This window comes from Ammospiza caudacuta, chromosome 1, assembly GCF_027887145.1.
Source record: "Ammospiza caudacuta isolate bAmmCau1 chromosome 1, bAmmCau1.pri, whole genome shotgun sequence".
Lineage (NCBI taxonomy): Eukaryota > Metazoa > Chordata > Aves > Passeriformes > Passerellidae > Ammospiza > Ammospiza caudacuta.
Genome location: NC_080593.1, coordinates 55,604,744 through 55,631,661, shown reverse-complemented (window position 1 = coordinate 55,631,661; position 26,918 = coordinate 55,604,744). Strand labels below are relative to the sequence as shown.

Here is a 26,918-nt window from a genome sequence, read left to right as displayed (position 1 = left end):
GATTTGCTTTTGAAATGGAAACTTTCTGAAAAATTTCAGACTCATTTTTTTCAAGTCATCCTTAAGTTATTCCTCATTTTCTCACCTTTCTGGGTTGGTAATTTATATAAATCATTTTAGTGGCAGAAAGAACCCATCTGGATTTTTTAATGTGATAGAAGACAAAAAACTCACAGAGGCAACATAAGTAAGACAGAGAGTCCTTTTCTAATTTTTTGCAGAGGAAATATGTAGTTTTTCTAAGGCTGCAACTTTTGCACCATTTTTCAAAGCCATTTTACTGCAGTGCCCAGAGCACTGTCATTGGCCCTGTCTGGTGGGAAAAAGGATAGCTAGTCTCTGTAACTGTGAAAGGCTTGGATATCTGGCTTAGCAAGCTAGAGAAAGTATCAATCACAGACATTTAACAGAGCAGTTGGCTTTGCAGCCACTCTTTGAGACACAAGTAAATGGACCAATTGCAAATATCACAAAATTACCCCAGATTTGGATCTCATGAAAGGAAATCCCACACTGCACTTGAGGAAATCTGACTCCAGTAACTCACAAGCAATGCCCAGCTCCTCCTGCAAGAAAACAAAAAAGACCATGAGATTACAGATTTGGGGGGGGAAGAAGATTGCTAAGAAACACCAACATGATAAAACACTATGAAAATTAAATATTTCTCATCATAGCACTGTGTTGTACTTCCTTATTTCACATTAGTCAGACCAGCATTAGGAAGAAGACAGCGATAAGAAGCTTGCTCTAAGAGATAGATCATGAGGAAATACTGTGTGACTAAAAACATTCGAGTCAGGGAGTCAGCCCAAATCCTTGGATAACTCAGTTATTCCCTCCTTTTATTAAAAGAAAGCTTTCAAATGATCAAGAATGTAGGTTTTCTAAGGTAGTTTTTCCAGGTACCTGCACCACGAGGAGAGAAGAGTGTTGGGAGACAGTGACCAAACCATGAGACACACAGATGCAGAAGAGAAAGTTAATCTGGTTCTGGTGACATTCAGTGCCCTGATCTCTTGCCCTGGTCCACAAGATGAGTCATGCTGGTATGGATACTAACCTTTAGTGAGACAAGGCATAGATAAAGCAGAGGAATGAGCATCTCCTCACGCTAAACATTGTCTGTGGACAGTCAATAATTCAAATGCAAAATGTTAGAACAGCCCTATACTGCTTGAGTGGTGACTCCACTACAACAGAAATTCTTCTGGTGAATGGAGTGTTTCATTGCTCCATAAAATAAGTGCCTAGCTCCAGATGAGCACATTCCCATTACAAGATTATCAGGGAACAGTTTAATACTCTGCCACTGTGGACAAGTTCATGTCACTAAACTTTAGCAGTGTGATTCAGATCTGGAATCTTGCTTTGAAAAGCCTACACAGCAAGTGACTGCCATGTGATTTACATGTCACTGTTCCTGTGGTAATAAAAGGATGTAGAAAACAGTTCAGCAGACCAAATGCAGATGTTTAATTTAGACTGGGCGACTGGGCTGGATACCTCTCTAGGCCCTACTGTTGATTATAGCATCACCTGAACTATACTGCTTATGGTATGTGCTATAATACAAATACCTAAATTTTAGAGATCTCATTCTATAAATTAATTTCATTCCAGATATGCAGCTGACAATCTCTTTGCTACAGAACATAAAATTTATTTTACCTATTTTCACTGTTTATTGCAGTTTGCAAAGCAAAATGTACATGCTCATGTACCTTTCCTGAGTTACTTCAAATATGCACTTAAAAGTTACATTCTCAGCTGGAACAAGAACAAGTGGAAGGAGCTTCTTGAACCACACACTTGGGTTATAGGCATCTCCAGGAAATGCCTCTCTGTCTTTCACATTCTGACCTAAGCACAACATTAGTGCTCTACAGATATTTAGCTTCAAAATCATGGTTCAAATCAGGGCACATATTTCTAGAAAATGATAGATCAAATACTATCTTTCTTACCTGACTTGGACAGTATTTCACTGGTTTCATGAGAAGCAAAAATAATGTAAGGAGAAAATCAGTGCACACCTTGAGATATCTAATGGAGTGACATTACTGCAATACTTCTAAAATGCCAGAGGAGTGGCCTTCCCATTCAGTTTCTCTACGGATTTTTTTCCTTGCAATCTTTAGTAGACTTCATTTCTGGAAATATGAAAGATGGCACTGCTTAGCAAATCAAATACCTAGCTTCAGTATTACAGAGCTACCATCCACATATGTGATAGATTTTCTGCTCTAAAATGAACACAAAATAGAAAAACAAGTGCTTAATGGGCAAAATATCCCTTTCACTAGCCTTTTCCTCTCAGGAATCTGGAAGGTTCTCCAGTTCTATGAGAGTGATCGAGAGAACACAAAGTCTGGGCAGCTGCATAACCAAATGAAAAATTTCACACCTGTTTAAACCAAAACCATTCTCAGTTCTGGGTCATTCAAATGTCCCTTGCTAACTGGGGCAAACGATGAACTCTCTTCCATCAATGCATAGCCTGTGGTCTGTCAAGAAGTGTTTCTAATTACATAGCTGTCCACTATGGTGACAGTGACCAAACAGACCCAAGAAGCTGTCTCCTCTCCTCAAGGCCATATCCCTTCAGAGATGCCAAAGGCCAGGATAATTGAGAGAACCTTCATACTATTAACAGAAGAAGAGCACTCCTTCTTCATACATTGATGCCTTTATAGACCAGACAGCAGGCAGGCAGATGCCCATGGTTTTATTGGCTGTGAAAGGAAATTACAAGATAATGTTGAATTCACTAGTTTTCCTTATTGTTGCTTGGAACAGTTTAACAAATGCAGGAAAATTTACTTGAATGACTTTCTGGCTTCATTACATACTGTCCAGTTTAATGATTATTATTAATACTACATTACTGAAGTTGAGAGTGAAGAGTATGAAAAAGTTATTCTCTGAGAGGGTAGTCAATCAGCAACAGGCTCTCCAGGAAAGTGGTCAGGGCACCAAATCTGTCTGAGCTCAGAAAGTATCTGGACAATGCTCTAGGTTATATGGTTTTATTAGGAGTCCCATGAGGAGCTGGGAGTTGGATTTAGTGATCCCTATGGGTCCCTTCCAACTTGAGTGATTCTAGTAATGGTGTACAATAAAACTTTTCAATGCTAGGGAACAGCAGAAATGAGTTTGGCTTCCATCATACTGGTTCAGCCTCCCACAAATTTATAAATTAAAGGCTACCCAGAAAATTTTTCCCATGGACTTCTTGCCTTGCTCTGTGATTAAGATGGAGAAGCTCAGCTAATGAGTAAATATTTTGGTTTTCCTTCACTGCTCACTGTTTAGCTTCAGGCTTCAATTTCAGTGTGCTGTTCTGGAGGGAGAGAAAATTGTTTCTTTATGTGTTTTCCTATGGTGGTCAGCTCTCTAAACTCAATTTTCACACTGTTCCAGGAGGCTGAAGGTTTGGTGCTGCCTTATCTTACAAATAGGGAACAGCAGTGCAATTCAAGGCTTACAGAAACTGCAGACACCACTTCTTGCTGATGGATGTTAGGTCATGCTTTTGATGAGCAATGCTTCTCTATGATTATACAGCCCATTTGAAAAACTCAGCTTACTGCATGAGCTTGATAGCAGTTCCTAGGTTGCATAGAAAATATCACCAAAAGGGTTGGCTGTTTCCCTTCCAACATGACAGTGTGAAGCTTTATCTGGAAAACTTTCTTTCTGCAACTTTTCGGAGTGTTACATACTCTTAGTCAACCAGATAAATACTCAGATAATTAGTCAAATAACTGTATTATGACTTCATTGCAAATGTTGACCTAGTTATGAGAAATATGAAGCTCAGGCTGGCTCACAGTCTGTGTCTCAAAGTTCTTTGCCACAGAAAGGAAAGGTTCCTCATCATTATAACATGAGCAATGAAACACACAAGTTCAAGACATTGAAACTTCCTCAGCCTCATCTTGACTTCCCATTTTCAAATTAGACCCCATATGGGTTTTTTCCCCAAGTGAGTTTTGCATACCTGGTATGGGATGACTTACTGGCTAGCCAGTACAACCTGACCATTCTCTCTCTCACTTATGTCCAACCAAAACCCTCCAATCTTCTTGAGCCTGATCTGGCAGTTCATATAATTATATCTGGGTTTTACTTTTCCCAACATCATTCATTTCCTTCCCAAAGGTAGAACGACTCCTCTGAACTGATGTTGGCCTTGGCACCAACGCAGAGTCATCACTTCACTTCCTCAACTTTCTCCCCACTCATCTCCACCCATGACTGGTTGCAAGTTCCTTGCCTAAAACATCTCCTTAAGTTATCTTCCCCAGCCCATTATCTGCCCTTCAACACTGGTACTCCAATACCAGGCTTTTATCTATATGACAACTCTTCTACCATATTATGACTATCAGCAAAAGCAAACATTCATATAAGTACAGGTAATTTGTGTTATTTTGCATTCACCATGTTCTCACAGAGAAGGTGTGAATTCAACTATTCTAACACTCATTTATGACCTGTTTGCTCTTCGCTTCTCTAAGCGCACAACCTACAAGTAGATACTGCATCTGCAATGTCACTAAGGAGATGCAACAGAACAATACTAAATGTGAAAAGGATATTCCAGATGTGGCTCTCAACAGAAGGTGATAATAATCTCTGAACTTAAGGTAATTTATGTATTGTGTTGAATACTGCTGACTATCTGTGCTAGAGTTCACATCATACTGTTAGCGTTCAAAAACACATAATCACATAAGCGATTATATGTGGTGCTTTTATTAAGAGCTCTGGGAATCGGGGTATTAGAACCCAAATCTGATTCTGACCATACATTCGAGATGATCATGTTTTTATACTCTATTGTTATATAACCTTCATGTTAATTATTAAACTTATATTGTTCTATTGTATACATAGATTTCAGCTAAGCATAGCCCCCCTTTAAATTTCCAACATAGTTTCTCATTATTCCTCTTATGACTATATAATAATTATATATAATTACTAAACAATCATCACATCTAACAATTATATCATTTATCATACTGCTTATGCAGGTGCAGTGATCTGAGAAAATACAAAGCCTTTTCAGAGTTCTATCTTTAACATTTTCCAGGGCTCCACTATCAATACTTTTAAAAACTGTTCTGATTGCCTGTTATTTCTTAAGGAACTTTTGATTAAAACCACCAATGAAAAGCATTGAAACTTCATTAATGAATTATTAAAATAATCTGTATATTTTTAAAAGGGAAAAAAACTCAAGTTGCTAGAAAATACATTTGTCAGCAGTTTATATTTCTCTTTCCTTAGCTATACTCAAATTAAAGGTCTTTTTATATTGTTGTTATTTAAACTGAAAAAATCCTCTTCGCAAATCTTGGGTACTAGTGCATACATTCCAGAACCGATGAGAAAATGTCCTGGAAGTCTTGTGTTGTTGGCAGAACACTCCTGTTTTGAAGATGTTGAAAATTTACTTAACTTGTTCAGATATTTTTTTTTGTGATGCTGCTTGTTTTCCAAAGGATACAAGATCAGAATAACAAGAGTGAATTCCAAGGAACCCTGCATCTGTTGTGAGAGTACACACTCTTGTAACTGCCTTTCTTGTTGTTAGTAGTTTTCTTGTTCTATGGTGCCTGTCTGTGAACCAGTGCACTTAACACTACAGAGGATCATGAACAGTATCTTCATCCAAGAAGTCTTAAAATAAATTTCCTGAGAAAATATCACAAGAGAGGACTACTTGCACTGTCCACCTCATGCTATGCTAAGTCTCAAAAGTTAGGTACTATGCATCTACCTACTATATCCTCTCTGGATAGGCTTTATAACTATGCCCACTAGCTATTTGGAAATTCTCTGACCTGCACCAAAGGTAGAGACTTACACTGGGCACTGGGAAAATTTGCTAAATTTGTACCATTTTTTATTCTCATCATGGACCCTGACTAAAAGGCATACTTATTCCTCAGTAATTTCAATGTGAACTTTTTGTGAGAAGGGATACTTTCTCAAATGAGAATTTAGATGAACATCTGGATGTTTTGTTCCACACAACAGGAAAATTATATAGACCTGCATTTTAAGACCTTCTTACTTTTGGGAGATATCACAAAACATATGCCTGCTCACAGCTGGTAATCTGCTTTCTACATGCATGGCTTGCAAAGCTGGGTAGAACAAACATGTCAGGAACCTAAAATAAAGACTCATCTCTTTGATGATGTTTGAAATTATTCCTTCATATCACTCTTCATGATCTTGGTCTAAGCCCTTCAGTTGTGCTATCAACAGCTCATGGGTTTCTCCAGGGTTTGGAAAGCAAAACTTTTATTTTGCTCCTACTTATCTCTCCCTGCCTCTTCCTGCCTTCGGGCGTTAAGGATATAAAGATGTACCAATTAACTTAACAGCCACCTCCTCAATATACTAATGTACTTTCTTTCCACAGCAATTGAGGTACAAAAGTTATCCACATATGTGGTCACAGTTATCCACATATGTAGTCCAATTAGAGATGCCTGAGGTCATAAAAGACTAGGGATTTTTTTTCAAACAAAAGGTCTGGCTCTGACTGAGTTTCCTTATGACTGACAACAAGTACAGCTCAGAGTAATTTAATCTTAGAGGGCCCCTCATGCACATACAGCTTAGTTGTTCTAATACAAAATTCCACAGATACCACACTTTCCTCTAAAATAGTGCTTTGTAGGATATTTTAAAACTGCAAGAACACAAAGAGGATTAGTGTACTACTGCCTGGGAACACACTGGCACTATGCAAGAATTCAAGATCATCTGAAATCACTGAAATGGTGTGTCTGATCTACCTCAGATACTTCATAGAATTTGCTCTGATTGTCATCCTCGAAAGCCCTTTAAGCCTCTCTTTTTCTTCAGGTAACTAGCAGTCTGATGTCTGCTTTGTGTCTTTGTCAGCAGTACTCTCTGGTAGCTGAGCAGACAGTATTTCCTCCATGTTTCTGGGCTGGAACTTGCCAGCACAGACCTTCCCCAACTCCAATCCACAGCCAACGCCAAAGGCAACAGAAATTCACTTTTGCTTGGAAATCTCAGTATCTCACAAACTGAGCCTGCAGCCTTGGGGTTTGGTTTTTCTTCTTTCATGAGTTTCAAATGCACTAAGCCTTCAAACAACTACTGCCATCAGTACCCGACTCTCTCAGTACTGCACAACCCATGGATTGGACGGGGGGAAGCACAGGGAGAGTTGTGCACTGAGAGTGTCAGGATGCACTGCTTCTCTGAGGCCAGCTTCTTAGGCAGTGGAGATAGCACTCAGTGGCATCAGGCCACCTGGAAAAGCCACAGTGTCCCTCGTGAACAGTGAGTATATATTGCAAGCTGGGGAAAAAAAATCATCCTGTTACTGATAGTAACTCTGAAGGTAGACTGCAGTAGTTAGCACAGGTGGCTGTAGCTGACAAAGCAGTCATGGGTCTAGGAAATATTTTCATATGAATTTCAAGGAGTTTCTCTCAGAGTGAAAATCCCATGAGTTCTGTTCCACTTTATGGAAATATAGTTTACTTGGCAACTTCAAGCAAGCACTTTGTGGTTAGAAGCTCTTCTGTGTATAACTCTCCACTTGCCAAAGCAAAGCGGGAGACAGAATCAGAAGGAGGAAAAAGTTGCTCATGATGGAAAGAAATTAAGATGGCTTTACTCTTTTAACATAACAGCTCTGGATCTCAAGCTTCAAACATTTATTCTCTTGTAAGTAATTTCCAAACACAGGAGGAATGCAAGCAACAATGTGAATCACATGAAGGCCAAATCAACAATAAACCAGCATCAATAGCAACTGTAATTTAATATAGCTAAACATTACTTGATAGAAAAAGTATTACAGAGAGGGAGTTATAGACTCAATACAGACTTGCTCGTCAAGACCTTGTAATGAAGCTAGCATTTATCTAACCTCTTAAATGCAATGATTAAAGAATATTGGACATCACATCAAATTATAAAATGGAATAAAAGTGTATTTTGTGTGTACCATAAAGGTCTGTTTTAAAGATGTCACAGGGACTGAAGGTCTTCCTTTATTTTCAACACATAGATATTCCCCTAACAAGCCACATCAAGAAATACGAATGTCACACACTATAAATTCTGTGAACTGCTGTTTCACCAATTGACCCTCGCCATCCGAATGCTTAACGAGCAAGCAAAACTACATCCCTGAGTATGCTGACATTCACACAACCAAATCTTCATATGACATCTGGATCTGTATACTAATAATAAATTGATCCTTTGATTCATTACCAGAAAATAAACTTGAAAGAGGGTTGGGGAACCTCAACAATTGTTTCAGAAAAAGAACTAGAGAGGAGAATGAAGTTTCCTTTGGCATTAGGGAGAAATTTCCTGTCCTATTCCATTATCTCAGTAGTAAATGCTGTAGGCACATCCCACTCTGAAACCCAGCAACCCTGACTTCAAACATCTTGGATTTGCTCCTTATTTTGAGAAAATGTCTATTTCTCTATTATTAATTAAAGCCTCTTACCTCTCCTTCTCATCCCTGGATGGAACCTATTTTACAGATATCTTACTGATCCCAGCCAACACAGGAAATATTTGAGTAAAAAGGGAAAGACAAAAACTTTTCTATTTGCTAGATACTTCCAACTCTCTCTCACTCATAAACTTTTATCTTAACTTGCGAAAAGCTATTGCAGCAAATTTTTAAAGCATAGCACCTCAGAAGCTGAAGAGACAGCATAAATTGTTCATTCAGCTCAAGTGATTAGGCCCCAAAACAATTTTCAGAAACAGTCAACAAAACCAATCATGTTTTTGTTCCTCCTATCTTTTAAGGGATGTGCAGGGCACGTGGTGGAACTGTAAGGAGAAATGGGGATCTGGTGCCACAGTGAGAAGTTCCACCTCCTTTGCTGCCACACTCTCATTTTAACAGACCAATTAGACGTACATTAACTTTCACTGTACTACACCAGCTAAATATTTCTTTTTCCTGCTTGCTGACTGAACTGCTGAATTTAATTTTTTGAAGAAAACAATACAGGAAACATGACCAAGATACATTGTCCCCATAGAGCTGTTAGGTCAGCTGACTCTCATTCACTGTGAGGATGGCCACATTTCAACTATGCTGTTTGGCCAGGCTTGACTCTATGACCCATTCCCATATGTGTTAATGTCTCTGATATAATCAAGTCCAACCTTTGGTCAAAAAGCCACCTGGTAGACTAGACCATGGCACAAAGTGCCACATTCAGCTGTTTCTTGAACATCTGCAGGGATGGTCATTCTACCACCTCCCTTGGCAGTCCATTCTAATGTTTAACAACTGTGAAGAAATTCTTCCTGATGTCCAACCTGAACCTTCTCTGGCACAGCCTGAGGCATTTCCTCTTGTTCTGTTGCTGGTTTCCTGAGAGAAGAGTCCAACCCTCACCTCCTTCCAGGTAGTTGTAGAACATAATAGGGTCACCCTTGAGACTCCTTTTCTCCAGACTAAACAACCACAGCTCCCTCAGCCACCTCTCATTAAATGTGCTCCAGACCCTTCAAACAGCTTTGTTATCCTTCTCTGGACATGCCCTTTCTTGTAATCAGGGGCCCAGAAATGGACACGATTTGAGATGTGGTCTCAGCAATGCTGAGTACAGAAGGACAAACACTTTCCTGGTCCTGCTGGCCACATTATTCCCAGGATAGCTCAGGATGCCATCGGCTTTCTTGGTCACCTGAGGACACACTGGCTCATGTTCAGATCCTGTCAAACCAGCACCCACTGCCCATTTTCCTCTGGACAGTTTTCCAGCCACTCTTCCCCCAGCCTGTAGTGATGCATGGGGTTGTTGTGACTCAAGGACAGGACTTGGATCTTGATGTCAGCGCATCAATCCAGCCTGTCCAGAACCCTATGCAAATCCTGTCTACTCTCCAGCAGATCAAAACTCCCTCCTAATCTGGTGTCATCCACAAATTTACTGAGGGTGCACTTGTCCTAGGTTACAATATAAAGATGTATTCTAGTCTCATCCTCAAGAGCTGCTGAAACCAGGAGGGGCATAGTTTTTTCCTTATCTCCTGTTAATGGGCCCATCAATGTCTTGACTCCTGACTCAGAGATAACTTCCTCCAGGAGACATTTCTGTTTAAGGGGAAATCAAGGGCCCACTGCATGACTCAGAATGATATCAGCCCATTGTGAGATGCTCTGCCCAGGGGGGAGGAGCTAAACATCCCCAGCTGGATATAATCTGGGTTTTGGGACATCACAAGCAGCCCTTACCCACTGGTTTCCAGAGGACAAGAGCTACCAGATCTTTTCTACAGGATCACCACTTCAACAAGAGCATTTCATCTGGACTGCTACCACCACCCTAACTAGCAGGGTGTCAGGTTGTATTCTGACTCTGTCAGTGGTTTTTCTTTTGTACTATTGCATGTATTTTTTTTTTTCCTTTTCCTAATAAATTGTATTTCTGACTTGGAGTCTCTTGCTGGTTTTGCTTTCAAACCAGAAGAGCACTCAAGTCCCCTCATTCAGATCATCATACTGAACAGGACAGGTCCCAGTATTGAGATCTGGGGAACACCACTAATGACTGGCCGCCAACCACATGTGCCACCATTGACCACCAGAAAAATGGATACTTATGAACAGAATGGGAAAAATCCATGATCCACATAAACCAAAGCATGACAAAAAGGCAGTATCTTATCATCAATTAGTAATGTACTATCAGTTTGCCAATCAAGACAAAACCTTTGTTCATAAAACTTTGAAGACATGCCTTTTAAAAGCATTGCACTGGCTAGCAAACACACCAATATAGTACCAAGCATAAGGTAACTTCTATGTGCTAAACCATGTCCTCCAAATTCCACATACAAAAACACAGAAAAATGGATTTTTTCCCATAGTAAAACTAAGGGAAAAATCAGTTTGACTCCACAGTGATGTATTTAAATAGGAATCATATGAACTAGTACACAAAGTATCTCTGACACATATTAGGCTAAATTCAGAAGTAATTGAGATTGTACTATTCCCACAAAAAGGCTTTTCTCTATAAAACTGCAGAAAATTTGTTTGATTAAATGCCTGTTCAGACATAATCTAATTATCCAGAAAACTTAAGACTCAAGAATAAGAATGTGCAGTTATACACTGTTCCTGTATTCTTCATACCCTGACATGTATATCCAAAATATATATGCTGTTGAAATCTGTCAAATGTATTGCATTTGATTACACCTTTATTTGAAGGAATTGTGGATGAACTTGTATTTTTTTAATCTTCATTATTTCCTCATAGGATTATTAATGTAAGCTTAATAACAAGAGTACATTCTGGTGTGTATGAGTCCATGCTCTCCAAAAACCCAGGGAAGAATCAGACAAGGAAATCATTGGGAGAAGAAAGGTCTCTGGGGTAAGCTTTCCTTCATCTCACATATATCTACACATGTAGATATATGTATACATGTATACATATATCACACATATGTATTTCACACTATTAAATTGTGGCTGCATGCACTATTAACACAGATATTGTTTTTTAATTATTACTCTATTGGTTTGATCCTGGCTGGATGCCAGGTGCTCACCAAAGACTACATCACTACCCTCCTCAACAGGGCAAGGGAGAGAAAATACAACATACGGTTGATGTCTTGATTAAGGACTGGGAAAGATCACTCATTGATAACCATCACCAGCAAAACAGACTCAACTCTGAGGAAATTATCAAGTGGGGAAGTCAGTTGAATTTACTACAAATCAAAATCGGAGAAGGATAATGAGAAGTAAAACAAACCTTAAAAAAACCTTCTCTCTACTCTTCCCTCCTTGCTGGGCTCAAGCTCCTGCTCTCCGAGCAGCGCAGGGAGATGGGAGTTATGGTCAGCTCATCACATGCTGTTTCTGCTGTTGTGTCCTGTTTCATGCCTTAAGTTTTAGCTTTCATATTTTCCAGATTCTGGACTGCATTAGTATATAACTCTGAACTTCATATAAAATGTTAGCAAGTTCTCTTCACAGTTTAGTTTGACAAAACAATCCTTTTCCAGTCCAAGAACCAAGGACACCATTGCAGCTTCAGGCCCAGAAACTATAAACAGTGAATTGAAGAGAACAATCTGGGAGGATGGGACTTCATAATATGAAGCTGTAATTGGACAATTAACTCCAATATGTAAATGGACCAAAACTTATAAAAGTGTGCAAATGTGTGACCGGTCATCCATCCTGGGTGTAGCCATGGCCAGGCTCTTGTGCTGCCCAAGGTGTATCCTTTGAAGGCCTTCTTTAATAAATACCTACTTTAATCCTTTCACACTGTCTAGCCTCGGTTCTAGGTAGCCTCTCAAGGCATCATGCTCAGGGAAAGAAGTCCTTCCCCTGCTACAGGATGGGGTTCCTCCTACAGGAGAATGTTCTCTATGAAGTTCTCCAACATGAGTCCTCATGGGCTACAGTTCTTCTCCAACTGCTCCTGCATGAGTCCCTTCCACTGTGTGCAGTCCTTCAAACCATCTGCTACAATTGTGGGTCCCCCACAGGGTCACAAGTCCTGCTCCAGTGTGGGCTCCTTTCTCCATGGGTCTGCAGATCCCTGGCAGGAGACTGACCAAGCATGGGTTTCCTATGGGGTCACAGCCATTTGGGCATCCACTTGCTCCAGTGTGGGGCACAGCTGCTTCACCATGGGCTGCACAGAAATCTCAGCTCTGGCATCTAGAGCACTTCTTGTCCCTCCTTCTCCACGCACTTTGGTGTCTGCAGAGTTGCTCCTCTCATATGTTCTCACTCTTCTCTGGCCACAATTACTTCTGCATGGTAACTTTTTTCCTGCTTAAATATCTTATTGCAGATGTGTTACCACTATCTCAGACTGCCTTGGCCTTGACCAGCAGTGGGTCTGTCATGGAGTCAACTGACATACAGCAGCTTCTTTGAGAAGCCACTCCTATAGCTCTCCCTGCTACCATGTAAATCCAATAGTTATACACATTTTTATTTGACAACAAAAACATATTTTTAGCACATACTGTTCCAAAAATTAAAAACAGGAAACAAAAGGCAGAAATCAAACAAAATAGCCAATTTTTTCTAGTGGTACTTGGGAAAGCATGCATAATATATGCCCAGATATACTGTAAGACAAACTTCTGTGTATAAGGCTTCAGTTATAATGAATATTTGTGTATTCAACTGCAACACAACTATTGACTCTTAGTGTTACAATGAAATGCCTAAGCTCACAATGAGTTCAAGAAATAAATTCAAGTATCATCAATTACACAAAGTCTGAAAAAGTAAATTAAAACCCTTACAAATAATTTAACAAATCCTCCCAAACTCAAATACTCTAAACCCAAATACATAATGAGGAATACAATCAATAAAATCAAGCCTTACCCTACCCTTCTGATCTTTCCATCCTTCACTGGTAGTAATTTTCAAGTGTAAAGAATAACATTAAGGTAATAACACTGCTAACGAGTTTGGCACTGGACATTTTCCTGGAATTTGTAAATCTTAGCTTAACATAAAATTCCCCAGCAACCAAAGCCAAATCTGATATCCCAGGAAATGCCTCCTTGAAACACATATGTTCAGGGATTTTGGTCTTTCAGAAACTCAGACACAGTGTGCATCAGGATATCTTCCCCAAAAACCCTTCTAACATCATGAATACCTTGAAAACTAGGGACAATGTTGAAATGTGAAAGTATAACCCATTACCTACCACAATTGGATATTGAAAAAGACTTATTTAAAATATATTTTTCTTTCTTTAAAATAAAGTTTTAGCAGATCATTTGTAAGGCTTTATGATGTACCACACTACTTTATAGAGCAGTTTTTTAATGCACTTCTCCTTTTCCCTTGCTAAGTGGAATTCACCGTGTCCGCAGATTGTTATGGCCAGAAGTCGTGTGCAGGATTTCTGGCCTCGTCCCAAAGGTAGGCTGCAAAAGCGCTGCCATCTAGGAATGTGCCTGGCTCAGCATCCCTGCAGCTTGCCTGGGTGGGGGGTCCACAGTGAGGAGGTGGTCTCCTGCTCACCCCCAGAGCCTGCAACGAAGCCAGCTGAAATACTTCTCACTCTTCCTTCCTGCTGTGCTCAATCTCTCTGGTTTTGATGAAATGCCACAGGAAGCTCCCTCTCAAAAAAACCACAAACCAAAACTGGATTTGGGGCCTCCTTCAGATGGGGTTTAACATGACTGCTCCTGCTAACAGGAAGACAGATATAAAACCCACTGACAGGAAAGTTTGTGATTTTGTAAGCGGCACTTTGATTTTTAGCTAAAAACTTTTCACAACCTTACTCATGTTTTTGCCTCTGTAGCTGGTTTTTTTTAGTCTTTCTACAGCAACACTGTCATTGACTTCAAAGAGGCTATACCTGAAGTATGCCACATGATCATGTCTTGTGTTTAATAAGATTTAAGAGGGTTTGGGTTTTATCCTATCAGCTTCACAGGAGAAAACTAAACAACTAGGTGAAAGAAAACAACTGACACTACTTCCAGCCACTACAGAAGACCATGACTACAACATTCTAAAGGACTAAACAATGCAAATAAGTATAAATATAAATATACATATATATTATCTGTGTAATATACATGTTCATATATACTGCAAAGATAGATATATATATATATTTTTACAATTATATTGATTTTACACCAGCAGTGTCATTTATCTTCCGACAGCATCACAGATGTCTATTAGAAAAGTGACCAACAGAAACTCCTGCCTGAACAGAATTGACCTTTCATACCAGAAATTCAATAAACTTAAGCTTCAAATAACTACAAAAATAACCCCCTATTTCTTGCTGTAATGAAAGCCATTGAAAGCTGTGCAAATTAATTCTTATTTAGGTCTTTTGCACAGGATGTCAAAGTCCAGACAATTTTAAGCCTCATCCTAAGAACATAGGAGATGAACCCTGCCCCACAGATTTTTCACCTCAAACACTGACAAGTCTTTGTCCATTGAATTTAAGAGCAAAACATGATAATGAAGTGAGACCCTGGGACAGGAAAGTCACTGGTGATCTTTGGGATCCATAGGGACAGCATAACCTTTAAATAAGCATATCCAAGATAAGTATATTGAGTTCACTATATACTGGGCTCTATCTTCTGTGAAGGATTTTTACCTTTCTCCTAGTAATGCAGCTTATCAAAATAATAGTCTAGATAGAGGTGGCTGGATCTGAACAACAGAGCTAAATCTCTTTGCCAAAGCCTTCTCCCGTGACTTGGTACTGCTGGCTCCCAGCTCTGTGCAGCTCCTGAAAATGTACATGGAGAAGCAGCTTGGCTGGTGAGCTATGGGCCACTCAGAGACTGAAACAGGGTGAACAGCTCCTGCTGTGGTTCATGAAGCCCTTCTCCATCTCATTGAAGAAGTCTCCTAAGTTATCTGCTTTGACTCTCATTTTCCCTACCTCAACTGAATGGAAACCAGTACCTCTGCTGATGTCCAGACACGGAGAAATGCCAGATTGCATGGTACACCTTTTCAGTATGATGATCTACACCAGCAGATGGGTCAGGATTCACTGTAAATGGTCTTTGCTATAGCACAGACTGCCTTCTAAACCCTTACAAATGTACATCTCACATGACTGTATTTATCCACACAGCTGTTCTTCTTTTAGAAAATCATTCCCCTGACAGACCTGTGAGAAGGGCAGAACTAGGCAATCACATAAACCTCCCTTAATAATCTGAGCCACACAAAACGTCCCAGGATCTTCCTCAAAACCACTATATATATATATATATATATATATATATATATATATATATATAAAATATGATCATGGATTCATCAAAGTTGGAAAAGATGTCCAAGATAAACAGTCAAATTAAAAATTATTATGAGCTACTTAGGACAAACACTTTTCACACTGGGTAACTCAAAGCACAGCCCCACATTATCAGCATAAAACTTCTCAATGTATGTAAAAATCAAATTCACACAGTTCTTCCAACTCTGAGCAGAACAAGATTTAATGTCCTGTAAAATCACAGCTTCTAAACACCTTCCAATCAGAATTATTCCAAAATACTTGAGGATTTTTCATTCTATTAATTCAGTTAATTTATTGGGAAAAAAAATAAAGCAATAAAAATTATTTATATATCTATATTTATATCTCTAGATATGGAAACCCTATATATGCCCCAAATATCAAAATCTCTCAGATCTACATGATAAATCATAGTATAGGAGAAAAATTTAAAAGGCTCAAATTGCTACTAACTACATGAATAAATCAAATCTACAATGCTCATTCCCTGATGATAGGAATGATACAAGAATCCCAAGTGGAAAGTTTGGATCAACAGTCTAGCCTTCAATTCCTGACTGCTGTGAGTAGGGGTATATTACATAACCCTTACAGCCCCTGACCTGAAAAAGCACTGCTCTTTACTTATCCCTAGGGAACTAGAAAAGTTGTTTCATTGAGCATTAACAGAAAAAGAAAATTAAAATAAACAATCAAGCCTAATAACTTGAGCTGCACACATTTTTTTCTTCATACTTAAGAAAGTGGACAATTCTACACCAGGGATACAAAACATTTAAGTCCACTCTGGAGCAATAGTTGACCATTAGATTTGCAAAAACAGAGAGGCAACATATGGCATGGCTACTGTCACACTACTCATACTCCCAAGACCTGGCAATAAAAGCTTTTGCTTTCCTGGCAAACAGTTCAAATCTCTTCATGTAAGTGATATATGACTTGGGTAATCTTTCAGATTCACTTGTTCAAGGGGTCAGAGCTTCCATACTACTTAGCAACACTCTGATCCTCTGTCGAAGTGGTTTACAGGAGCTAGTCAAACACACTACATGCAAAACCAGCAGAATTAAATCAGAACACTTACTTATTAAAATAAAGATTTCTGCTAGCAAGCTTTAAAAGGTTTCTCCTAATAAGTTAGATGTGAATTGAGACAGATCATGTTAACTCATTTGCCAGAGGATCCTGATGCAAAACTGATTTTTGCTTTTGCTTATTCTTCACGTGTACTTGTATCTCTGTAGCCTATTATTGTATAACTAAATAGATTCATAGCTAGTATTTTAACTGCTCTGTTAGATGGAAAGACAAAACACATTCCTAGGTCCCAATCCTATTTTTGCTTCTCCTGAGAACCAAGGTTGAGCGCCACTTTCCCATAAACAACCAATGAGGAAGGGAGGCTTTAAAAGAGCAGTGAACCAAAAGGGGGAATTACTTCACCACTTGTGTCTCTAACTGGGAATTCTTGTCAATTAGGCTAATTTGCTAAACTTATAAACCTGTAATCACTTTATGTTCATCTGTGTATCTTCAGCACATTTGGGTATCTTGTGCACTTGAGGGGATCCTTTAAAAAGTTAGGTGCATTTTATCACCTAACCATGATTTTAGGGCTCAGAAAAAGGCATCAACCCAAAGGGGCAGCAACTGCTAGAAAAACAGAGATAATGAATACCCAGGACCTAAATTTTCTTCCAGCAGCCCAAAAGGGAGCATGTATCTTTGTTTTTGGTGTCCTGTCTTCTCCATGCCAGACTTAAGACTCTGGGACTAAGTTTGATCAGTGTGGGAATCTGGAGCAAAAGAATTCCAATTTGGAAAAAGTTAAACTCTGCCTTCATCTGCAGCCCTCCTGGGCAATACTAGTCAAGAGATGCCAGCAAGAGCTCTGGGAGTGAGGAAGAAGAGTGAGTTCTTATCCAAACTGCATGATCTCCCTAGTAACATAGAGAGTATCGCATTATTCATCCGAAGTAAAATCCCAGAGCCCATAAGCAGCATGACTATGGTTATCAGCAATATTCATACTCCACAACAGCGTTTCAGATACATGTGTACAAAGGGATCGTGGGCAACTACTGCATCCAAAGAAACCATAACCTCACTCTTAACCCTGCCCTGGTCTGGCCCTGCTACCTTCACTCACCTGTAGCTTGGCAAAAGCTGTTGTGAGAAGCAGCAGGTGTGTTACACACAGCTGGTTTTGGACACTGGAAGGATGTCTGAAATGTAGGAACAATCTACATCGGGGAATGATGTTCAGCAATGGAATCTCCTGACCTACTCTCTCCAAAACCAATGCTGGTTTAGCTGAGAGATTCCTATCAGCCCTTGCAGAAAAGGGAGACATTATTGCTATACACTCTTTTACTGTTACTATAGCAAATATGCTTGGTTTATACTATTGCTATAAAATCTCATGCCATAGCTGAGCTCATTTAATAGAGACACAGCTCTGCCATACACATTTACTGTCACTGCCAGCAAGCTTACAATGCTATTTCTGCAACTGTACTGGAAATATCCCTCTGCACTGAGCAGCAGCTAATAATGGTTAGCAAAGTGCCTGTTGCTGGCATACATCTTCAGCAAAACAACACAAGCCAGGAGGTAATTCCAGCAGAAGTAAAATGGTGCAGAAATTAGTAGCAACAGCTTTGTATTCTTTTTCCAGACTCAGCACACTGCAACACTGCACTCTTTGATAGGAAAGTTGTATCAGCTCTGTTAGGTGGACTTTTCGGACTCTGAAATAGAATGCTTTCCTAAAGCTGAATTAAATTTAAGGAAGAATGGATTTTCAGATGAAAAAAAGTATTTTAAAATCTACTCTACACAGAAGAGGGGACTAAGATTTCTTTGCCAACACAGTAAAGAAAAAGTCTAAGCACACAGGTGAAGTGTCTTTCTTGCTTCCTATTTTTTTAAAGAACACATATTTAAAAAGTAACACTTTTCTCAGTGGACACATTTTGAATTTTATTGCAGTGCTGTACTCTATGCACCTGTAAAAAAACCCTATCTCATAGAGTGAGGTCTTGAAATGTTGCACAGGAATTGTAGGAGCACAGAGGAATGAGAAGTCAGCCCATGCTACATACTGTGCCTCTTCTGAGAAGAACTATCTGTCAGGAGTAATGTAAAGAAAAAGCTGTGTTTCATCCATGAAATAGAGAGGACTGGCTGCAGCATAATAGGAAAAAATCAGATAGTGGAATAGGTGGAGTCTCCTAAGTATCAATCAGCAAATGCTTTTTCAACTTGCAGAGATACAGCAAAGCCTGGAATATCAGGTTGGAAGGGACCTCAAAGACCATCTGGTCCAACCTTTCTAGGGAAAAGCACAGTCTAAACGAGATGGCCCAGCACCCTGTCCAGCTGAATCTTAAAAGCGTCCAGCACTGGGTAATCCACCACTTCCCTGGTGAAATTATTCCAGTGGACAACTGATCTTTAGGTGGTGTCTCTATTTACAAAGTCTCATAAAATCTCAATCTTCAGGAAGGGAAGAGGGGCTAGCATACTCAGACTCTTCAGGGAACAGTACCATCATCATCCCTGAACTAGGCCACCCCTTTGTTTTTCAAACACAAGATGTGGCATTTCATCTCAGGAACTTTGTTGAAAAACAGCAGCATTAAACTTTTGGACTGTCAGGTCTCATTGTAACCAATCCACAGAAAGAAACAAAACTGCACTGGATTCACTACAAGTGTCCCCAGTGGAGTCATAGAAAAAAACAGGGAACTTACAACGTCTTGAACAGACTCCGATGACAGGTTAAAAAAGCCTACTACATGGTCATCATTTTCAGAGTCACCTTGCAGAGAAACAAGCAAGCAAACACATGAAAGATCTCATTCCGTTTCACTTCAGCACTATTTATTAAAAGGCAGATGATACTCAATGCTTCCTACCACACAAAGCTCTTTTGATTCCAAAATTGCTCCACTAAGGAAAAACTCTAGGTGCTGTCTTTTTTTATTCTGGCTTAATGTTCTGTATTTTTGTTTGGACAATATTCAACAAGGAACAAAATCTGCATAGACGTCAAAGGATGGGAGTAGGTTGTGAGACATGGAAACTGATATTTTACTCAAAAAAAGCCCACAAAGAGCTTAGGGAAAATATAACACTATAATTGAGGCTATGAGATCATTATGCAGTTTCTCACCTGAAAAAATTATGAGGCCAATGATATAGTATTTTGACCAAAAGCAAAAGCTGAGTGAGACAAAGGAAAATAGCCTAACATAATCCTTTAACTTGGTTTTCCAAAATTGTTGAAATAATGAAATAAATATTTTTAAAAACACTCAAACCCTATGAAATTAATCATAAGAACACTGGACATCGGAAGAGCAGGAATAATAGCAGACTGTACTTTGATGCTGTTTGCAAGACCTGAGGATGATGTATGCAGTACATTTTTTAAAGAAATCCTAGCTTCTCTTAGAAGAAAATACACTGAGCGGCGACATAATACTAGAATGTTAGCAGCTTCCAGAAACTGCTCCTTCTGTGCAGCACTCAGCACAGATGCTTTCAAGTCTTCTATAAACCTAAGCTGAAGGTAAAATATCACTGGAAACAACATAGCTTCTTTCCTCACAGTGTTGGCCAAGGAAAATGATGAAGGTAATTGGTGTTCCAGTTACTTGGTATGTGCAAAATATGCAAAAAAGAAAAAGGATGACAACAATCTTTTAAAAGAACAGGCATCAAGCTCTGTTTCTTTTCTCGTGGAAAGGAATGGAAACCCTCTCACTGACATCAATGAGAACTGGGCCAGACCCTGAAAGTCTTCCCATAAAGCTTTCACCAAGGAGAAGTTGTACAGTGGCATAGGCATTTCTAATTTATCCCCTGCCTTTTCCCTCCTAATAGATTGCACACTTGCAGCACATAATGGCTGAAAATAAAGTTTATAATAAATGACAACTCACTGATGCTTGCAACTGTTCAGTCAAAACTGAACACTACGAGAATTAACATGCATTAAAAATTATGGTTTTTTATTATGTAGTGAGAAAATTTAAGAGGTTTATAATAATTTAATCCTATCATAAAACATGACAAACAATGGCAAAATTTCATTGGTTCAGTGGACCAAGTTAATCTTGAACTTACAAAAGTTGTATTACTGTTATTAATATTGCTCTTATGGCTTGCAAAGCAAAGCTCTAGAGGAGAGAGAAACAACGGTGAAAAGCAGGAACAAACAGAGAATGTCACAATTATACAACTCCCATTTTGCACAATTACTGTCACATTACTCACACCCAAAAAGCTTTCACAGCCATCAGTTTGCAAAAAGCTTGATTCATTACAGCACCTTTATTTCTAAATGAACTCCTGCTAATGAACTCATGCAAGTATTTCTACCTAAATGAAAAGAGACTAAAACTCAAAATATTCACCTGACTCCATGTGGATGAAATTAAAAGCACTCTTGACCTCTTGGATCTAGTGATGTGCCCTGGCCACAACCCAAAGTTACACCAGGATACGAGCAAAGAACAAGCCTTGTATCTTGATTTCAACAAAGAGAAAGTCTAGAAGTCCAGATCAAGAGATAACCAGGACCTCTGGGTGTAGTGTGGCACTCAAACAAAAGTTACACTTTGTATTTCAGTACCATTTGGTACCTTATCAGTTTCCTCTTAATATCTCTTAATATCTCTAATATCTACCTCTTAATATCTACCTCTTAATATCTCAAACAAACTGTTTTCCTTTTTCATTAGTGCACCACAAATAAGAGGCATGTGTCTTCTACAGAAATACAGAAGGTGTAATCTATACATTCCCAATCCATAAAGAAAAAAAATCTCATTAAAGAGCCTGAAAGGAATTAAAGTGTAGCATAACCAAAACCAACTTCCAAATGTCTCAGCAGTGTGGACTAGGCCATCCTCTAGTCCATCCTTAATTTGTAATTAAATTGGCTTAAAGTTAAAAGACTTGCTTGCAGTGAGATTAGCCTTTCTTACCTTTTGCCACATTTTGATGAAGAAGAGCTCTCCAGAAAAATTGAAGAAAACATTGGTGTCATAGGCATCATCACCAGTGTTGGAGATGAAAATGTTAAGTGAGATGTTCCTCACTGCTCCCAGGGCCAGGTAGGAAGTTCTGTCATCAACACTGTAGGCAGAAATAGTTACATTGGTATAACTCTGGTAAACTTTCACCCTCTGATCTTGCTTTCTTCTGCTACAGAAGTGTCACAACTCCACTGTTTAAAAGCTCAGCAGTCAGAAGTTCAGGAATGTGCTGCACTGCATAGTGCAGAGGGCCATACTAGGAATGAACAGCTCCTGACTCAGGGTTCTGACACTGTATTTTGGGACTGTAGGAAAACCCTATGATTCCCACATAAAACTATTTCACATGCCCTACTTTGTGTGATAATAAATTAGTTGAAAAATGTAAAGTAATTGTGCAGGGAAGATGCAACAACTGCAAGATATTATGCCCACGTTCAAATACACAAGGTATTACAGTTTGTCTCTCAATAATTCAGACTTAGTCCAGCAACTCTCTGAAAAGCCTTCTTAGAGTTATGCTATGGATAGAAAAAAATTGAAACCAGGCCCAAAAAAACCCCAGAAACTGATGTAAATGAAAAAAAAGTGTGGAAATTGCAACAAATTACCAGTGAATGTGACTAATCTTTCTTTAGATATTTATGCTGGACCTAACATGGTAGAGTCATTTTCTGTAAGTGGAATATCAAGGGTAACAGCTATATATCATGAATCAACACACTGTTGCAATATGGCATCACAGATTATGTACAAACACAGACATGCACACATAGAGGTAAATAGAGATATTCATGCACACACATTTATTATTTGGTATTTAATCCTTCTAGGCTGTTCAGAAAGGCTAAAAATAAATAAAGGCTAAAAATAAATCACAAGAATATACAGTATCAATGCACAGATCTGCAGGTCTTAGAAGTAATAGTAAAAGATAATATGAAATATAGCAGGTGTTCATTTAAAAATTAGCAAAACCAGACAAATGCTAAATTTGGTGTTTGTCATAACTGGACTCTAGAACCATTCGTACATCCTGAAGAAACAGAGGAAGTGCCACAGAGAAAACAGAGTAGCTAGTCAGAAATGGACAAAGAACTCCAGGGAACAAGGCAGGGAGATGCTCACAATTATTTCCTCTAGAGTACAGCTAGCCCAAAAGTAAGAAGGAACCACTTTTCATTCACCCAATTTCTATAAAGCTGTTCCAGGGACGTACACGTTGGCACACACCACACTTCTGCTTATCAGCAGTCCTCTGAAGATGGCTGGTGTGCAGGCCAAGAGCTTTGTTTAAAGGCAGCCTGACCCTCCATTGCTAACAGTCCTCTGACAGCCTTCTTCATGTTACTGCAGCCAGGGCATTTGCATAAAAGTGGAGTTTCTGGAAATGCATTGCTTATAAACTGTTCAGCATCTTCTGCCCATCAAAGCTGTACCAGACATCCAAAGGCAGAGCTTGCTGGACTCCATTTGCCTGTGCTTATCAAGAAGTTTCAAAATGTGGGTTTCTGATGATACATACCAAATCTAGTGAATGAGAAGTTTAGAAGAATATTATCTAGAGTCCAGTTTTAAGCTGATGGCTATGGATTGTGAGTGTAACTTCACCATGTAATGTAAGCAATATTTGTAGCATATTTGTTTCCTTTATTTATTTCATTTAGGATCATCGTCATTTATTAAGTCCAAAATTATGGCTTACAGTTCAATGGCAGCTTATTATGAGGAAGATAGAAGTATCCAGGAAATGTGTCTGCTTTCTCACACTTAAAATCAACTGCAAACACTGACCAATCCTATTGATAAATGGACGTTTTGCTTTCAAAATATTTTTTTATTCTCATAATCAATTATCAGTGCAAATAAAGATTTGCAAAAGTGTATGTAGTACAGGATTGACTGCAAAACTAATTTGAGTTGTTGCTCTTTATGTACCAAATTAATGGCTCATGTATATGGGAATACTTGAAAGCATTTAACCTTCTGGCACCAATTTCAACACTTACTGTTGACAAACAAACAAATTATGAAGATGCTAAGCAATCTCCTGGGATTTTCTAATAATCAAAAGTGCATGCTTGTAAGCAAAAAAAAAAAAAAGCCAAGCATTTAATACTGTGAATTATTTCTCGTGAACTTTATAATCTCACTTTTTGCAATCACTTCAAAACTTAATCAGCATCTGTTATACTCATTAGTAGAATCTGGAAGTATTGCTCCAGTAAGCAAAGGAACATTCCAAGCTCTTTATCTTATGTAGAGTTGATATTAAATGCAATGTACACTACAGAATGTTCTCTGAATTGGTAGTAGCAGAACTTTGAGATTTAACATAAAGTGAAGACAATTGAGAATACTCTCCTTCCTAATGAATAATTAAGAATTCTCATAATAAAATCATACTTAAAACTGACCCCACAAAAAATAATTCAAAAATTAATACCAGTGGGTTTTGTCACTCCTTTCTAAAGCTACCACTTTGTTGTTCCAAGTCTATCATATAAAAATTATCTCAACAGAGACATTTGTCTCAACAAAGAAAAAACCCACATTTAAAACCACTTTGTAGATGCTCCTATACAAAATTCACACACTAATAAACTCAAAACAATCTCACTGATTTTAGGCTGGCAGGTGAATTCAGTTCATGCTCTGAAAGCCTGTAAGTTCCATAAGATGACGCTGTAAGTCCTATTTTTAAAAGATCAGCTTTCTGAGTCATTGAATTTGTGTACATCTGGAATGCATCAGGTTCACTTGCAGTGAACTCCCATTTACAGAGGAGCTTCCAAGCCCTGTTGGCTGCTTGAGAGTAATGTCACAAATGCAGAAGCCTCTGGGGTGCTGGAGCAGCTCTATTGCCAGCCTGGGGCCATCCTCCTCCAGCACCTGCCACACACTAAGCACCCTAGCTGCCAAGTCAAAATATGTCAACTAAAGAATTTGTTGTCACTCTTCAGAAACAAGAAAACACATTAGTTACCCCTTCATCTCAACAAGGTTTGTCAAACAACTTAGGAAACCCAATCAAGCAATAACTTTTTGTTTATATGTTCATATATGAGAACTACAAAACTGCCAACATTCTCAACATGATCCATGTAACCTTGCTCACATAAAGGAAGAAAGGCTAAAACAAATAACCCCAAACAAAAACAAACCAAACAAAAAAAAAAAACCCCAGAAAAAACAGGACAAAAATCAAAACAAAACCAACCAACCAGCAAAAAAAAGGAAAAAAGAAAAGTAAAGAAAGAAAATAAATCAGAAAATATCAAGAAATAAACAGTTAATTGGACAGAATACCACCACCTTGTTACATTAGGTACTACACCCAAAAAATTAACTGAGAAAAAGTTCTGGGCAGACTGTAGATGTATGTATTTATTATATATAAGCAAACATATTTGTATTCACATACATATAGATGCCTGAAGATGTCAAGTTATCAATGTCTGCATGGAAAGAAAAAAAGTTTTAAATTCAGAAGTACTAAATATTTCCAGCTTTCATTCACATGACCCAAACTTGCAAGTAACAAGCAATTTTAAAAATCAGGCTCCAAATTTCTGCCATAACTTTAAATTCAGTGACAATGGTAGTACACATCAAATGTAAATAGATATTTAATTTATGTCTTAAGCGATTAAGAAAAGGAAAGCAAATTCCAGGATAAAACAAATACCTTTTCTGCATGCTCTAATGCTCTAATTGTCAATGTCCACACCATATCATTGCATTATGGTCAGTGAGGGAAGAAAGACTATCTGAGAAAGTCAAACTGAAAAGATCTGCAATCTTCATTTCTCCACCCCTCAAGATGTGGCGCTTTATTAACATGGGTCAGTGGATGCATAATCTGCGCTCCAAATGGTGTGCAGGGACATTTCCTCTATTTCATGTTTCATTTCTCTATTTCAACAGGGTGATTTTTTTAAAAAAGTGAGAACGCATTCAGCACTTAGTCTGTGCAGATCATACATAGGACAAAGAATGTGGCAGGGTCACATTTACCTTATTATTTGGGTCACTGACTTTCCCTTTTGTATTGGGAACCCTTCTTTCCTTATAGCAAATTAGCACCTACATAGATATATCACCATTACTGCTCAATAGACAGCGGAAGTTACAGCCATAGTCAATTAGACTGCAAATGGGTAAAAATGTTTCAAACAACTGAAGTCCAATCTGTCCTCCAACTCCATCAGATGAAAATAAAGAACCCCACCTTTTGCTTTTAAATCAATAAAAGGTGTAAATCAACAGTGTTGCTGTGACACATCCAAACAGATTTCTACCTTCACCAACCAGCACTGCAGTTGGTTTTTGAAGTTGCTAGGATAATTAAATATTAATTTTGTCTCCACAGACTCTTTTTACATCAACCCTGAATACCTTTCTTCTGTTTGGTTTTGGTTTTTTTTTAATTGCAGGCTTCAGGGTTAGTTGAACTTTGGGAGGAGTTTTTGCAAATACTTAAACCTAAAGGGCCATTGAAAAGCTGAAATCCTCAGTAGATCTGGGAATTCATTTGATATCTCAGTGCAAAACTGAGAGGTAGCAGCCCCATACACAAATATAAACCAAGTAACACATTTTTATCTGTGATTTCTGGATTCTTTACATTCAGGTTCTGGATTCTTTACATTCATATCGACAAGTCGATATGAAAGTTCTGTAGCACGTTTTTCCAGTCAGGTACCTAATATCTGATAATGTGCCTACTGAACCAGAGGAAGTCCTTCTGCTGATTTTAATAGGTCCATAAGCATATTCATCCCTGGATCTATACACAGCACTTGCAAACAGTCAGTTTTGCAGTTGCATAGATAGTTTTCCTATGTGAAATCACTGCAGTTTCGGAGACAGACAAGTGACAAGACACACCGGGTTTATGCAGCAAGAGCCAACATTTATTGGAGGGCATCCTCTTTTACAGGGGCTTTGAATTTCCCACTCTTAAATCTGTGATTGATTAAGGGTCTTAACTCTGCCCAGCTCACTGGCCAATTGTATGGGTGCATTCATG

General features: G+C 38.7%; 1 protein-coding gene across 1 annotated transcript in view; it reads right to left on the bottom strand.

The window, feature by feature from the left end:
- The window catches only part of ITGA9 (integrin subunit alpha 9), a 212,176-nt gene that overhangs the window by 63,064 nt on the left and 122,194 nt on the right, over positions 1-26,918 (bottom strand). The window contains exons 18-19 of the mRNA XM_058803423.1: positions 21,836-21,986; positions 480-566 (exon numbers count right to left, since the gene is read on the bottom strand). Coding sequence (XP_058659406.1) covers positions 480-566; positions 21,836-21,986 — 238 coding nt within the window. The remainder of the gene's footprint in view (positions 1-479; positions 567-21,835; positions 21,987-26,918) is intronic.